At 46.6% G+C, this 16,487-nt stretch overlaps 1 protein-coding gene across 1 annotated transcript in view; it reads left to right on the top strand.

Annotated features, from left to right (window-relative positions):
- Positions 1–661: 661 nt before the first annotated feature.
- The window catches only part of VILL (villin like), a 35,236-nt gene continuing 19,410 nt past the window's right edge, over positions 662–16,487 (top strand). Inside the window, exons 1-3 of the mRNA XM_057398270.1 lie at positions 662–1,215; positions 12,805–12,886; positions 14,358–14,432. Coding sequence (XP_057254253.1) covers positions 12,818–12,886; positions 14,358–14,432 — 144 coding nt within the window. The 5' untranslated portion in view covers positions 662–1,215; positions 12,805–12,817. The remainder of the gene's footprint in view (positions 1,216–12,804; positions 12,887–14,357; positions 14,433–16,487) is intronic.

Below are 16,487 nucleotides of genomic sequence, written 5' to 3' on the forward strand. Positions count from 1 at the left end.
CTGTTGGTTTAAACCTCTTCTGACGCCTGGTTTAGCTGATGAGCTGATACGTATCTATTTTCCATTTGCGTGGGTTAGTCTAAAAAATTAAGGAAATGGCAAGAGAAGCTTGATGTGTGGGAAGGGAAGGATTTGGATGGTTCCCAGTCCAGAGAGCTCATGTAGTCTCTGTCCCTGGAGGTATTTAGAACACATCTGGATGCAGTCCTGGGTCCCCCAGCAGCAGAACCACTGGATGATGGCAGTGCCTCCACACCTCTCTAGAGAGGGATGTTCCCTCCACCGCAGCCAGCAGCACCATGCAGGTGCCAGGCAGGACCAGATGGGAATGCGAGGAGATAGTTTATCTTCAAGTCATCCACAGCCCCACAGTGGCATCAGGGCAGCTTTTGGAGCAAGTGGCCTGCATATTACAGATGCTTTGTTCTTAGCAAAGAGCTACGATATCGCAACAAGTACCCACGGACACAGCCTTCTGCCTCAGAAGGTGGCTACAACAAACACTGCTGGCTTTGCTTGGGTTTATCATTACTTTTCTCCTGGGAGGGCAGCCTGGTTGCATGCTCCAGTGCTCTGTTAGGTCCCAGTTTCAGCCAGGAATCTTGACGGCAATCCTGACCCCTGCTCCCCATCGCCCTGGGCTGCAACACTCGCAGGGCTCCAGCCTGCAAGGACAGGGACACGTAGCTCCCTGAGGGCAGGAGCAGGCTCTGTCCTCAAGCCAGCTGCACCAAAACTCAGGACAAGTTGGAGTCAGCGGCTGGAGTCAGTCTTGGGCCCAAGCGCTAATGTGGCACTGAGCAGCACCACACCTTGCTTTGTCCAGCAGAGACAGGGAAAAGGGGGGGTGTGGGGTGAAAACCATCCCCTGCCCTTTCAAATCTGGACAAATCGGGTTTCTAATTAAAGCAGCGCTTAATCATTACTGCTCCGTGAATGCAGAGCTGGTGGATATTTGATGCAGTTGGTTGAAACTCTCTCATACCGGCTCCTTCTTCGTCCTTCCGTGAGCCTGGGAATGGGTGTGATCTCTGAGTAGGAGTGTCTCTGTGGTTAAGTAGAGGATTGAATTACCGAGCACTGCTGTTCCCGAGCTGACAAGGTAGCAGAACAGCAAACAAAAGTGCCTTGAAACTAGCTCACCAAAGAGGAGAGAAGGCGCTGGGTTTGGCAGAGAAGGGAGACCTGCGAGGACACCGTGCACTTTCCAGCAAGGTAGGTGCCTTCCTTGCACCCTCCTGAAGTTTATTGCTAAAGCTGCTGAATGACTTTCGTTCTGTGGACAGTAAGAAACAACAACAAATAATTAATAGATTTAATAGGTTTTAAAGAATTTCTCACCTGGTGTCAGACAGGATGCCTTTACTGAAAGCAATGAGCCCGTGCTGATTTGCTGTCTCTGGGGTTGGAACACACAGCTATCTCAGCTCATGAGAGCCCATCCCGGCTACATATCAGCTCCAAGGACACATGCTTTTCATTTAGCAATCTGCACAGGCTGGCTTTGATTTCACACAATGAGCAATTAATGGTGTTTTGTTTTGGCCTGGTTTGTTTTATGCTTTGCTGCCATGAGGATTAGCTTAAAGTTCGCCGGTCTTTGCAACTCATTACGGGTCCAGACAGCAACACAAGTTCTCATTGATAGCTCTTGTGTCATCTAATCGATAGATCTGCTAATGGCTGAACTGCTGGGTTGTTTTGCTCTATAAGTACAAACTGTTTTCTCATCCTGTTCCAGATGCAAATTGCACTGAGGTAAAAATTGAGTTGTAATGGAGTTGAGCTGCAGGCTTATTGCCAATATTTTGCTTAGGCGTGCCTATAAATACTTAACACAAAGGAGAACCGATATGAATTAGCATCTGTGGGAGGTTCACACTTATTCCAGACTGCCCTAGCACAGTTGTAAACAAATGTTGCAACAGATGAAGCAAACTGGCCCCACCAGAGCAGCACTGAGAGCGTGAATCATCCAGGTGCACTTTACACACTGCCGCTAAATGGGCAGATTAGAACCTGAGAAACAGAGATTAGAGCATCAGCCTTCCTCTTCTTTGCCATTCCCTGCCTGGTGGGAGCAAATGTTAGCATAGGCACTAGCCAGCGCAGTGCACGTCAGGAAATCCCCGTCTTCCCTCACCTTCCAGGTAAGCCTCCCCTCCTCCTCCTCCCTGCACAAACAGGCTGCCCTTTTCCTCCTCCGCCTCCCTTCCCGCTGGCAGACACCTAGGTCTCAGGACATTATTTCCCAGGCAGAACTTTGTGGCAACAGTTGCCAAGGTCTCCCAGCTGCGAGCAAAGGTTTTGTGCCATGGCTGCAAACGGCGTCACCCTGGTCTCCTGCCTTTCCTTGTATCCCTGGGGCTCCTCGTTAGGCTGAGACAATAAATCCCTGCTCTTGCACAGCCAGGGATGCTGAAGACGCTCACGGTGTTTCCTGATCTTTTCCATGGAGCTGAGCGAGTGTTTTCTGGACTTTAAGCATGAAGGTTGTTACCTTTTCAGCTATGGGCCCCCTGGAGAGGCGCGGGACATGTGGCATGGAGGAGATGCCCCAAGGATTCTGTGACTTTGGGCTGGATCTGTCCTGCATCCTGGGCCTCCAGCACCACCATGCTGCTTTGTCCCCAGCCAAGGAGGAAACCAGCTCAGAAACCTGTCCCATGGTTGGGAGATGCTGGGGTTCTGTTCTGTGCCAGGCACATCCTGCTGGACAAAATGCCTTCCATTTTAATAGAGCCAAATGCGTGATAGTCCACTTGGAAACAGAGCCGTGCAATGCCCTGTGCAGTGAAGGAGAGCTCTGGGTGCAGCCTTTGGGCCACCTTTAGGTTACCTGGCCCAGCTGCATTTTAACCATCCCTGGGGAATGAGCCATCACCCTCCCTCAAGGTCCCTCTTTCATCACAGGGAAAAGGCTCTTTTGCATCCTGCTGAAACTTGCTCTGGACTGACACAATGCCACAGACTGGGCTACGCATGAAGTGTCCAACTGCACAAGGAAGGACTCCAGTGGGGACACACCACACCCAAAATACCTCTGCTCCAGCTCTTTGTTTATTCACATATATACTTCAGTTTCTGTTAGCCTTCAGAGAAACAGATCGTACAGTCACCAGGGGATACACGCTCCTACGACTCATTAAAACCTCTCCTTTCGTGCTCTCCCTCTCCATATAATACAACCCTGGAAATGGGCCTAATTGTGATTTATCTTGGATGAGTATACATTTCCACTGTGTTCCCACCCATTCTGAGTGTAAAAGGAATGCAGAAAGGGGTGAATATTGTCACTGTGTCTTTGGGACCTCTCAGTCTGAAAAGTCCTGTGAGAAGCAATCTTAATTTCCAGCGTGGGGTGATGTGTATTTGATTCAGTTACCTCGATTTCCAAGGATCTCTGCTTGAAGCAGAAAACCTACCATTTGTTATGCATCTTTATCTGGGCCTATTCATGCTTATCTGAGGCAGTGCTGGATAGAGTAACACTGAAACTTCTTATTACCTTATTTCCACGTCAAAGACATGAGACATAGGGGATGCTAAATTGCATGGTTGAGCTCCATCCTGGGCAGTTCCAGTGGAATGAGCTATTCAGAGCAGCTGACCTCTCCTACCTAAAAATGTCCTGTTGCTATGCCCTTGGATGAAAGAATAGGTTTCTGTCTGGCCCTTTATTTAAAACTGTTCTTAAAAGAACAGCTGGACAGGCAGCACAAGAAATTATACTCTTTTCTGGGGGAGTTACAGAGACTGTCTAGATATCTACCTTTTTTGCTGGGAGTGTGCTAGAGCCTGAATTACTATACTTTGTTGCTGCTTATGAAATAGCTGCCTGGGTCTGAGCAAATCCCATCCATTCCAAGCTTTCAGATGCCTGGTCCCCTTCCCTGTGCTCAGACAGAACTCCCATTGGCAGCTCTGGGTGCAAAAGGCAGTCTCGGATGAATGACTCTCTCTAAAGCTGTTTGCAGTCTTTGCAGGGATGATTTATTCATTTGGCTTTGTGCAGTTGACGTGTCACTTTGTCAAAGCTGGCCTTCGTTTCTGCCAAGAAGGGAGTTCACACTCTTCCCACATTCATATGCTCTGTCCTGCGTGGACTGGGTTTCACTTTTTATGCCAAGCAAGTGCCAGACGCACAGGTGCGTGGGGTTAGGCTTTGCTCCTTGCTGTGCCATGTCAGGGGAGAGCTCAGGCATGCAGGAGCCCCAGAGCTGGGCAGCACAGGGTTTAGCTCACAAAATCACGATGTACCAACACCAACACAGCACGTGATACCATAGGGGCAAAGTTATGCCTTCATATTGTCCCGTGTACCTCTGCTCTCATTCCCACTAATCCACCCCGTCTCCATTTGCCCCATTGTCTCCCTGGACCCCTTTCCTACCACAACAGTGAATAGCCACTGAAAGCCATCTTGGGAAGAAGAGACAATCACGGGGTCTCCCTCAAGGAGCAATCACTTAAAGTGAGGAGGTTCAGGTAGAGACTGAGCGGCACCCACAAAGTCAGAGGAAGATCGAGAATGACCTCACAGCAGCCCACCCAGTTTGAAAGGGTTGAATAAACAGTGATAAGCACGCTGAACTCAAGCCTAGAGGATAACACTGGTATGGGTGATTGCTGCCAAAAAGCTGTGTGTTGCTGGTGCTCCCTTGGGAGAAGATCCTGTGAAGGTAACTCATACCTTGGGTCAGCACCCCATCCCAGCGGAAGCCTGGGTTGGGTCGATTGGTACTGATACTTATGTGTTTTGACATAAGTTAGGTGTCTTTTGGCAGAAGTGTGTCAGCCAACATACATAGGCAAAAAGTGAACTTTACTCTGCAGCTCAGAAAATAACTCTTTCCCGTGAATAAATCCATTGCATCTCGTTGGGCTAGCAATGGAAATGTAGTCACCTATGGAGCACCATGCTTCAGTCCAGATCATTTCATTTGCAATTCAAAATGTAAACCTGTTTTTTTGCAGAAGTCCTGGTTTTCTCTTTTCACATTTGATGTGATGCTTGCATATCCACACTGGAGCAAAACTGGAACAGTCCTTTTGATAGTTAATCTTGCAACTTCCTACTGGAAAGCCAATGCTCTTGGAAGCATCTCTCCAGATGGTCTGAGCGGAGCCAGACCAGCACCCCTGCTCCATCACCATCAAACAAAGGTCTTGATAGCAAGGGTTATTCAACTGCACTAGTTAAACTGTGCACCAGGGAAAACCTGTTCTTTATCTTGCACACATACATACATGCACATATATGGATGCATGCACTTAAAATAAATAGAAAATGGTTATATGCAGCACCAGAATCGTAACTTTTAGACTTGTTTTTTATAAGGATGGACCAGGTGGGCAACGGTACTTGGGTTTAACCTGTGGTTTTATTTATGGCATTTGGCTTGGTTCATGCTGACAGATCTGGTGAGCAGAGTCTCAGGGCACAGTGGATGGGACTGAGCTCCCACGCTTAGAGAGGTGAAGAGCATCGTGGCAAACAGAGTTTTCCATCTGGGGGCTTTCCCTATAAGCAGAGGGGACAATAAGTCCCTCCTGACCAAGATTCAGTGGATCTGCCCTAGACCCAATGTCAAGATGAGGGGAACCACTCAGGGAGAGTTCTCTTCAGCACCTAAAACTAAGACATGCAAATGAGAGTGTGTGAATCCCACCCTCTAAGCCCCTCTCGTAGCCTTCCTCAAGGCTCTTTTAATCCTGCATAGGAAGTGGTGCCCTTTCCTCAGTTTCAGCTGGGGAAATGCCTTCTTTTCAGGGTTTCTCTTCAACAACCTTTCCGTAAGCTTCTGAAGTGCATGTGCTCCCCAGGGCTCAGGAAGGTCTTGCACAGGTGACCAACCACACGTGTTCTCCTCCCTGATGTCTCAGCTCTGGTTTTACTGAACTGCTGTCAATAGGTTAAATAATGCTCCATTAAAATGCTGATGTGGGAAAGAATCATGAGTTTTTTCTTAGGATGGTGAGTAATTAGCAGTTTGTGAGAACATTTCTAATCTGAACCACTTCTCTGGAAACCAGGAACAGGAATTTAAAATGGCTTCAGCTTTGTTTTCCTTCTGCGTGCATCTCCTGCCTTCACTGTGCCACGAAGCTCTGCCTTTGGATGTAGTGCTGGTCCTGAGCCAGTGAGCTCTCCCTTTCACCAGGGGAGAAAGAGCTGAAAGAAAAGAGAGATTTGTTCATAATGAATTGGCAAGCTACACGCTTGCCTTTCCCTTGGGATGGCTCTGTACCATTACTGACTCAGTAACCTCATGAAAAGGAGCTGGAGGTGGAATGGATACCCCTGAAGTAGGTGTGCACCAAGCTGCATTTTATTATTTGAGAATAATACACCTGGCACCATATCAGGGGCAATGCTGCTGCAAGGCACTTGCACACAGAATGCTTTTAACAGCTTCTTGTGCCACTGCTTTTTTCCTCAAGGATCTTCAGAGAGAGGTGGGTTTGCATGGGAAGAGTTTGTTACTGGTCACTGGGACTGATCTCAGGGGGAAGTTACTGCCGTTCAGACTCTGATGCTGCTTCTGAAAGCTTTGAGTCTAATAGGGCTGCCCTCAGCCTGCGGAGATGCTACCTGCCTGGGAGAGCCTGCTGCTTTCAAAGGCATCCTGGAGAACAAGGACTTCTTCGGAAAGCAGGAACTCAAGAGCTGCATGGCTGCTCTGACCTCCTCTATAGGACACCACAGCAAGGGCTGCCAACCTCCACGTTCAGCCAATTTGCTCTGACTTTTCCAGTGCCAGTCATTGCTGAGTGCTGGGCTCTGCATCCAGAGTGATGAATGTGGAAACTCAGACTTCATGACTTGGGAGTTGCGGCTGGTGGCAAGGCTTTCCGATCCAATTCATCAGTACATTGTTCTTACATTGTTGAGAAGTTTGCTGGGACAATACAGCTCTACTGTTCCCAGGACGAACAATCAGTTGTTAAAATTTTAGAGGAAGGATTCAGAAATAGCAGCAGTTTCGGAAAAAATCTGCTCCTACAAATCAGTTTCACAAGACCATCTGCTTGAAGATCAGACTGCTGGAAAGCTACCAGCAGTGAGATAGATAGAGAGGACAAAGGAGGTCATAAAGAGAGGTGTGGAGAGATGAGCAAGATTTTCTGGATGGAGAGAGCTGCTGAGCTAGAATTTATGGCAGGTGGAAATGAGGGGACTAGTAAAATCAGAGGACATAAATCATGAGTTGCCTGCCCTTCTAAATCAGATATCCTCTGGGGAATCCAAAGAGACAGACGAGATACAGATTGAGGGCTGTTGCAACTGGGAAGGTGGTTATATCACAGAAGCTTTGTATTTCCTTTTGCTCATTGCTTTTAAATAAAGGTAGGATTGGAGAATTAGTGCAAAGCCCATCCTCATGTGGCTCACAAGGGGCTGACAGGTAAAGGCTAACATCACCAGTGGGTTTTTGGGGAAGACCGTGTGTAAACTACTAAGTCAGAGATGACAGAAATGGAAAGGGGGTGAAAGCACAGGCTATAGGAAGACACACTAAGCGGAAGGTCTGATTCTTGGTACCGCCTGAGAGAGAGATTGAAGATGGGGTAAATTTCCAGGGTTCAAGAGACACAGCTGGGTCCTGGGGAGACTGGTCAGCTTTTGTCAGACAGGGCGAAATGGTTATTGCTCTCACAGAACCTGGGAACTGGCTAGGTGGGTCCAGGTTTCTGCAGCTTTGAGCTTACTGAGCAGGGAATTCAAATCTCTCCTGAAGCACAGAGCACTTCTGGTTTGAGAGGCCATTAACATAAAATCAACTCAGTGGCTCTCCACTTCATCCCAGGCTCATAAATCTTCACTCACATTAACCCTGTACAGACTTTAGCATCTCAGTTCTCAGCATCCCAGACTTTGCCCAGTCAGCAAAGAGCTGGAAAGACCGGTCACCTGTGACGTAGGTAGCTGCTTGGATGAGATGTTATTTGGTGATCCCTGTCAGCCATTCATGGAAAAAGGGAAAACCTGCCCATCTGAACCCAGTGAAGTCCCTTCTTACTTCCAGAGCCGTTAATCCTGATAAGGTGAGCAAGAAGCTTCTTCACAAACTTAGTTCATCCTGTCCAGTGCTCCGTCTCAAGTTTTGATCCATCTCTACTGAAAAGACGATTAAAAAATCCCTTCAACCCCATTCACGATCCACTCAAAGGATTTGGTAGCATGGACAGGAGATTTTCTCTGACTGGTGGAGGTGGCTGAACCATCAATCCATTTTATTGCCCTAATGCCAAACTGATGGGAAGGCACAGCTTGCTGAAAGTACAGCACCTGAACAAGGGCTCACAGACCCTGAGGAGTAGAGCCCAGAAAGCACATCCCGGCCATTTAGCTGTCTCATTTCAAAGACATTAAGTAAAGACGAGCCTGCCAGCTTTCCTTATAAGCTGTTCCAATAGTTAATTGCCCACCATGATCAGAAATAGCATCTTATTTCAAGGCCTGTTTTACATAATTTTAGCTGCCAGGCAACAGCTCTTTCCAAGGAGGCAGAAGTGCTCTCCATGGTCAGTTGGGCATGTCTATGAAGCCCTCTCCTTGGCTCACTGACCACACAATGCTCCTGAATCGTGCGCAACTTAGAGGAGGAGGGTGAGTCGAGTTGTACTTTGTCCCCTTTTGTCATCCCCCCGACACATACCCTGTTCCCTGCCACATCACCATGTCCCAGCACATCCAACATGGATAGTGTGATCCAACTTCTCTGATTGCTACCCTTCCTGTGACTGTGCAAGAGGACAGGAGCTGTCACCGACACATGCACATACGGACATGCATGTCACAGGTGCTCTCACCTAGGCAACTTCGGCTTCCTGACAAAAGAACGGATAAGGATATTACGTGAGTGTTTGGCAACATGAGAAAGAAGTCAAGCCCCATTGCTTGATCTCCCTACCTACCATTTCCATGTGAGAGAAAAGCCTCTTTTACTCGTCCTGCGACAGGAAAATAAGGCAAATTATACTGATTGAGTACTGTGCCTCTGAACAGTCACTCGCTAGGCACATTCACAGTTCAAAGCAGTGGTCCCAAGCTGTAGTTGATGAGCCACACAAGGAAACTCAACATTGAATTTCATTCCTCTGGGCAAAACAAGAGTTAACTGCTGTCCTCTCTGCAAACACAAAATGGCACCTACTTGGGCCCAGATGCCCAACTATAATGGAGACAATGAAAGCAATTCAACAGCCCTGGTTTACCTCATCTAATGCCAGTCCAAGTATTCCCAATAATTAGGCCTTTCAGCCTGGAAAGGCTGGAGCCACAGCTGCTTCCTATTTTCCTGAAGCTGTACAGAGCATTACTCATTTCACTGGGGTTTTTTTATTACCGTGACTACAGCCTAGTGAGTATGCCGCCAAAACCCAGACAAGCCAAATCAGGCTTAATTCAGAATGTGCTTCAGGAGTTTGAAATGATCTCCTGTCCCCCTTCTGAGTCCTTATTTTCCCTCCCCACCCAAACAGCCTGAGTCTGCCTGAAGAAATGTCCTGCTAAGTCTGCTTTCCCGGCACATGCCAGGTTGACCAAAATGAAGTAGTGATTGCTGGCACTTCCACCCAGACTGTTATTCATTAACCAGTCCTGGGAGTGACCTTGACACTTAATTAGTCATCTAGTCCTTCCTGAAGGCAAAGCTTTTCCCCACACTGTGCTTGTTGGAGAGGAGTTGGGGAACATATTTAGCAAACAAGAGTGTTGCTGTGATTTTGGCAGTGTGTGAAGAGGAGCAGGTGTCATAAATACCCATCTGCCTTCACCCACCAGTTTTGTTATGAAGATCATGTTAGGGAAGGCTTTGCTTTTTACTCTAGAGGCTCCAGGTTGTCTTTGACTGTGACATCCGGCCACCGACATGTGGTTTCCAGGTCCTCTGAAATAACAAGAGCAGCTTTTGCTCTTTGCAGTTTAATTTATACCATCTTAACCAAGTGGTGATGACGCAGCAGAACAGCTACAAGCCAGAAGTTGCCTTTGCTATGCAGTGACCACCTCTCGGCTGCGTTCATTGTGTGAGCTTGTCTCCTTTTTCCATGGTGCAAGAGTCCCTGGAACTAGTGGACACAGAGTAGCTGGCCCTGGAGATGGAAATCGGAGAGTTACATGTTACAAATCTGGAGACAAAGAGGCGAACTACAGCTGCTCTAGTGCCTCTCTCCCCACTTTGCAGGTAAAGCTGTGTTTGTGTGCAAGGAAGCAAATGTCCATTCCTGGTACTAGTTGGTTTTGCCTTGGTGAATTCCCTGGAGGCAGTTGACTTCTGCTTCTTGTCAATTTGTATTTCACTTAGGGCTGGGCAAAACTGGTTAGATTGAGATAGAAACTGACCCAAACACCGCTGTTGAAACCCCACAGTGAACCCAAGCCCCAAAACATCCCTTTTCTTCTTTTTAAATTGGAAAAGTTTCTGCTCTTCCTGATTTCAGCACAGATGGGAAGTTTTCACTCCATAAATATTGAATTTTGTGTCTGGACAGGAGTTGAATTATAGGGTCATCTGACTAAAAACCCACATTAAATCATTAATGCAATAAGCTGTCTGATTATATTAAGTCATATTCCTATTATTTCTAACTTGGCCTCCAGCTGAAAGAAACTGGAAAGCCCAAAGGAAACATCCAGCCTTGTCTGTGCTTCTCACTGCCCCAGCTTAATGACTAAGGAGGAAGGGAGGGATAGCATTTCCCAGAAAAGTGGGGACCAGCACTAATGGAGAGGTTTCAGGTGAAGAAAGGAGCCCCAGGAGCAGAGGAAGTGTACCCAAGATCCCTGCTTTAAGTCAAAGAGGTGGGAATCAATAGAGCATTGCTCTATCAATTATCTTGGAGGGTTTTGTCCAGCATGGCTGTCTGTGCTTGGAGAAATCTCAGCATCCTTTGGGTTAACTTTTCCAATGGGAGAGGTTGGGATGCTGGACGAAGCAGGGAACCAGCTGTGTCTCACAGCTGGCCAGCTGCCGGTTTCCTGCACTGTTAGCAAGCGAGCAAAATGCCTGCTGCCTTCCACAGGGAGCAGTGTCAGTTTTGCTGGAACACTTCCCTCACATATAAACATCTTTACTGGCTTTGTTTTCAGGTCGTTCCTGTTTTGATGCTGGAAGGGAAAACCCTAAATAAATTAAAAAGATAGCTGAGGGAAGGAAGCTTCACTTGTTTTTTTTAATTTGAAAAGGGACCTTTTGCATGCAGTATTAAATGTCTTTTGGTTAAAAATCTGAACTGGGATCATGGTTTTGGCTTCAGTCCCTGATAGCCCTGGACTTCACAGTAGGTGAGTCAGGATGACATTCAGAAAGAGTCTAGCTCCTCTGTAGACACTGAAATATCTTTCTGGATCTGGCTTTTAATCTGTGTGGGTCTCAAGTATTGAATTGAGATGAAAAATTGAGATTAAAAATGTCTTTTTTTACCCCTTGCTGCCTGTCTTCCTGTCTGGAAGCTATATGGAGGACCTGAGGAGGAGATGATTATTACTAAATACACTCCTGGTAGGTAAAGGAGGCCACATGAACTCAGTCTTTCACAGTCGTTCAGATATAACCATGTTCAAGAAGGAGTGAGCGTGTCTGACTCCTGCTACTGAGCGCTGCCAGACTGTGGGTGCCTGTTCAGTTTGCAGAGAGGTGTTGGGGCTGTTCTCAACAGTCTGTGTCTCTCTACTACTGCCTGTGTAAGGAGCCAGGGTCTGGCAGTTCTCCGCTGTGGGAGGTCTGGATGGACCAATGTTTCTGCCTAGAACGTCAATTATTCTGCTCTTACTTAGTGTACAAACTTTTCAGGAGAATGGCCATCGGTTCTTACGACTTTATGGTGCCAATGCAGCCCATTTTCCCATGTTCTCATAGCACAAGCAATTAACATACCTTCTGGCAGGGGATCGTCTGTCTTTGTTCCGTCCTTCAGAAGAAGCTTATTCCATGGCTTTCTGCAATAGCTTCTTGTAGTTTTCATCTTACCATGGCTTAGTTGTGCCCAGTTGAGGCAGCCAATGGCACCGTTTCTTCTCATAGGTGGTTTCCTACAGCCGAGCAGAGGAGAGCAGACAGGCTGTGGCCTACAGTCAGTGCAGCCTTTTCATCCAGAGACACAGAAGAAAATGCAGTCAATCAAGTTGTTGTTTTTTAACATAGTACAATTGTTCAGTCTGTCATGAACAAATGTAAATCAGGGGAGCGCACTGGCAAAGCAAATGGATGCAAAACACAGAAATCAGTGAGCTGTGTTTTCTCTTGAAACTGAGCCTTGATCTCTGAGCAGGATTAACTCACAGAGGAAGGGCTGGTATGGGTCTTGCCCTGACACAAACACGATCTGTCCCATGGCTGCTACAGTGGAGCTGAGCTGCTCAAGAGACACCTGCCATGCCCTCCTTCCTGGAGGTCTGCTATTGTCTCTGCCACCCTTCATGCCATGATGGGAACAAAAGAGTCCTGATGTCAGGTCCAACACCCCGGTGAATCCTTTCTACCTATTTAAATAGGGGAAAATGACTCCACACCAGAGCAATGGTATCCTATCTAGTCTTTGCTGTGCTGCGATCACACACTTTGCTTGGCCCCCCATGAACATGGACAGCCTGGGAATGAGGGTTCATCCCACCTAACTGGTGATGACTGCAGCTGTGCTCCCTTCATAGTCAGCAGAGAGATAGTGACATTTCAAGGTATAGATTATCTGTACTAAGCCTCCACTGACAGTAAGAGGAACCCAGGAGACTAGCACACTTACTGCTGTATCCAATTATATACTTCTTTTGTTTTTCCTTCTTCCTTTCCCTTCCAGCTCAGACTGCAGGATGACAGACGGTGACACAAATCTCCCAACTATCGAGAGAAAGCTGGGACTGCAGATATGGGGCATAGAGGTAAGACAAAACGCAGTGATGGCATATGTCCTCTGCACCTGTGTGTGTATATATGTTTCAAGAAAGAGATATTCTTGAAGTAATCTGGGTGGGAAAAGAGGGTATTACAGATAAGATACGGTGGGAAACAGGAGACCCAGTATCTCCCTATGCAGCTTTCAACGTGTTATTGCTTTGGTTTCCTGCTCTGTGAAACAGCGATAATACTGACTGAGGAAACATGAATGTGGTGTCACTGAAGCTGTGTTTCCAACACTAGAAGCTTTCTCACCCCCTTCAGGAACCAATAAAAGGCTGCTTTAGCATGCTAGAAATTAATTCCCTGTTTCACCAAGAAGAGGGTTTATGCAGAGGTAACCTTAGTGTGTATGAGCAGCTGCTGTGGGCAAAGCACCCATTTTTGCAGCAGAAGCATCCCATGGAGTCTATTTGCACTTCATCCTTGTCTTTCCAACTCTGATCAACGGGTCACTGCAAGGAAAGATACTGCAGCCTGCAAGTTTCCTTCTGCTTGTGGTGGTATTTGATTGTGGGTTGGAGCCGGTCTGTGCTCAATTCTGCTTTTTCTGGCCCAGTTTTCCAAGAACATTCCCCTGCAATGAAAGGGCATAGACTGAGGTGCAGAGTCCACTCCGGGGAGCAGTGGGAAGGCACTCCAACACGTCTCCAAGTGGTGGTGGTCTTCTGCAGATCCCAGCTATGTTCCACATATCACAGGGTCTTTCCCTTTCCTCTCCAAAGCACTGTACTTAACTTCTTCCCAGAGGTTCTGTAATTAGAGACAAGGGTCAAGCTGGTATGCTGGGGAGCAGGTCAGCCCACCAGAAGAATGTATGTCTCTGATTCCAGGGAACCACAGAGCCTGTCCAAGCCCAGGAGCTGCAGGTATTCTGGTGGATGGCACATCCAGGCACCTGCTCTGGGCAGGCATGGCTAGTTAATTGTGCACTTGTATGAGATTAGGGTACAATTTGGGTCTGGAGGAGTGAAGGACATATCAGTGTCCTCAAGTTTGTCTTTTCTCAGCACTGATAGTTGATATGAGCCCCTGGTAAAGTGGTCATCTTACCAGAGCTCTGAAAGTTATCCTTGAACTTATAAGTACTGAGTAAAAACCATGCCCCAAAACTAAACTTAGGATGGGATGTGCTCACTTTCCTGGGAAATTACCTACAAATGCAAGCTCTGGAGCACTTGGGTCTTCTTTCTCTATACCTACAAGATTGTAGAAGGTCAAGGAGACCTTGTCAGTCTGTCCAAGCACTATAATTTGTCCCTTCTCACCCCTTAGTACTTTGGGGATTTCCCTCAGAAGCAGCTTTTCCCAGCTCACAAGCACCACACAGATTCTTCCTTCTGCAAACCCCAATTATCACCTTAGTGTTTAGTGCACCGCAGCTGTCCTGTTTCACACACATCAACTTCTGGCTCTGAAGTTCTAGTAATGACCCAAACTCTCCTTTCCTTACAGAATATGAAGATGGTTCCTATACCTGAAAAGGCCTATGGGACATTTTTTGAAGGAGACTGTTACATAATTCTGCATGTAAGTAAGGCTGGCAAACACTGGTTGCTGTGGCAGGCAACTGGTTCAACCCTTTTTCTTTAGTTCTGACTTGGATCTAGGTAGCCTCACTGGTGAGAGCACCACTGTGATTGTGCATGTGTGTTCACCACCTAATCAAGCACCTGCATTTAATGGAGCTCTTGCAACAATATTGTATGCTTAGTAAATCAGAAGTCCTGAGGAGCCATTAGCTTAGTTATTCATTAAAATCCTTTATCTTCTAATCAACTGAGTCATGTCCAGACATGGCAAAATAGCCAGTACATTCCTGGCAAACTAAATCAAAGACCACATTTGCATGCCTTGTAGGAGTCTTTTGAGGGTGTGAGAAGTGGCCAAATGGAAGGTCTCATTTTCAGCAGATGATGTGGGTAATGGAGGTGTACCACCTATTCTGCATCACACAAGCAGCACAGAGGCTCTGCAGCCCTTCTCATGTCCCCATTAGGACACTTCATCTGTCCCACACAAATTTGGTCCAGACCTACTTGCAGCCAGCTGAACCCAGGCTAACCAGAAGCATGAGGAACTTGGGAAGACCAGCTCTACCCTATGGGCTGTGCAAACTGCCTTGTGTTCCCAAACCTCTGTGGAAGGATGGTGTGTTGCACTCAGCCCCCAGAATTCCTTCCAAATCTTTTCATCTGCATACAGCAACCCAGGGCCCATTGTATTAAAAAAGTTCCAGACAGTGGAAACCAAAAGCACTTCCCACTTCCTGAGTCTGAGTGTCCCTCCTGCAAACATCTCCATCAGTCAAGAGGCAGCAAAGCCACCTCTATCGCACAATAAACAGTTGTACATCCACTATACATGAAGCCAGGAAACCAGGCTGGGATAGTGATATAGAATGAGTCTCCTGCTCTACTTCACCATGCAGAGCCTTTATGCTATCTTTCAATGCTGAACTGATTTGGTAGTAGCCACCAAAGACATGCTTTGGAACAGAATATGAGTGTCCTTGCAAGGAGTTTACTGTAAATACCAGTATAGATTTTGATGCTCATAGGCTCAATATCTTTTCCAGGTAGAAAAACCCTTTAATCAATCCACTACACTCCTTTGCCATGGCAGATGGGAGGATAAAAATATTCATCTTTGCATTCTGCATATTCAGTGGAGGCTCTCCAAACAAAGATTGTGTGCAGGACAAAGGCAGTTTAGTACAATGTATTAAATGGAGCAATTTTGCCACAAATTAATTATCTGTGCTAGAGGAACTGAGCTGTATTTTATTCCAAGTTCTTCTACCGTGTTTCGCTGTGGTATCACTGCACAAAGCAAATAAACAGAACTTAGTGTCAAATCCAGTTTATAAAATGAGCTTTTATTACCTTTCCCAGGTGTCCATAATGGAGTTTAACACAGTATGTGCTGAAAAATAACTGGCACAACTCAGATAACGATAAGAATACCTGTTCTCAGATCGCTTGTCTCCTCTTTCTAGGCTACTGGAGTTTTCTGTAATAAGACAAATCACAGCATGCACACATAGGCTCAGCTTCATTTGGAGTTATGTCTGTTTTGCAAGTCGGCAGGAATTCAGAGGCAGTTTGTGTTACTATGTAGTGTGATATGAGAAAGAGAACAGGAAAGAAAGGGTAGTATCTCCAGGCAAATAAACAGCGGCGTACATTACATTTAAAAAGGCAATCTATGAGAAGAGTCTCCCTTAAGTTTGAATAAAAAAACTCTACAAAAGTACAGCAGGTTAAACAAATTAAATTTTGTAGTTGCACAGGTGCTCAGTTTTCCTTGATGACAAGAGTTATAAAGGAATATCAGACAGTAACATCCTTCAGTTCAATTTGTACATAAAGCCCATTAGTGTTCTCCTGAATAAGGTCCTTGGCTCCAGGTTGAGCTGCCAGAGAGAATCCTAAGGCTCCGTCCTGCCTCCCCTTGCCCAGGAGAAAGGCAGAACTGGGAAAAGCTCTGGGAAAGGTTGGTTGGTTTTACCAGGTTTTACCTGGTTTTTCCAGGTTTTAGCAGGTCTCCTGGGGCAGTGATATTATTTGAAACACACATATGGGC

The sequence above is a fragment of the Pezoporus wallicus genome, unplaced genomic scaffold, assembly GCF_028554395.1.
Source record: "Pezoporus wallicus isolate ANWC-B61680 ecotype Strahan unplaced genomic scaffold, APGP_CSIRO_Pwel_v1 contig_7237, whole genome shotgun sequence".
NCBI classification, from domain to species: domain Eukaryota; kingdom Metazoa; phylum Chordata; class Aves; order Psittaciformes; family Psittacidae; genus Pezoporus; species Pezoporus wallicus.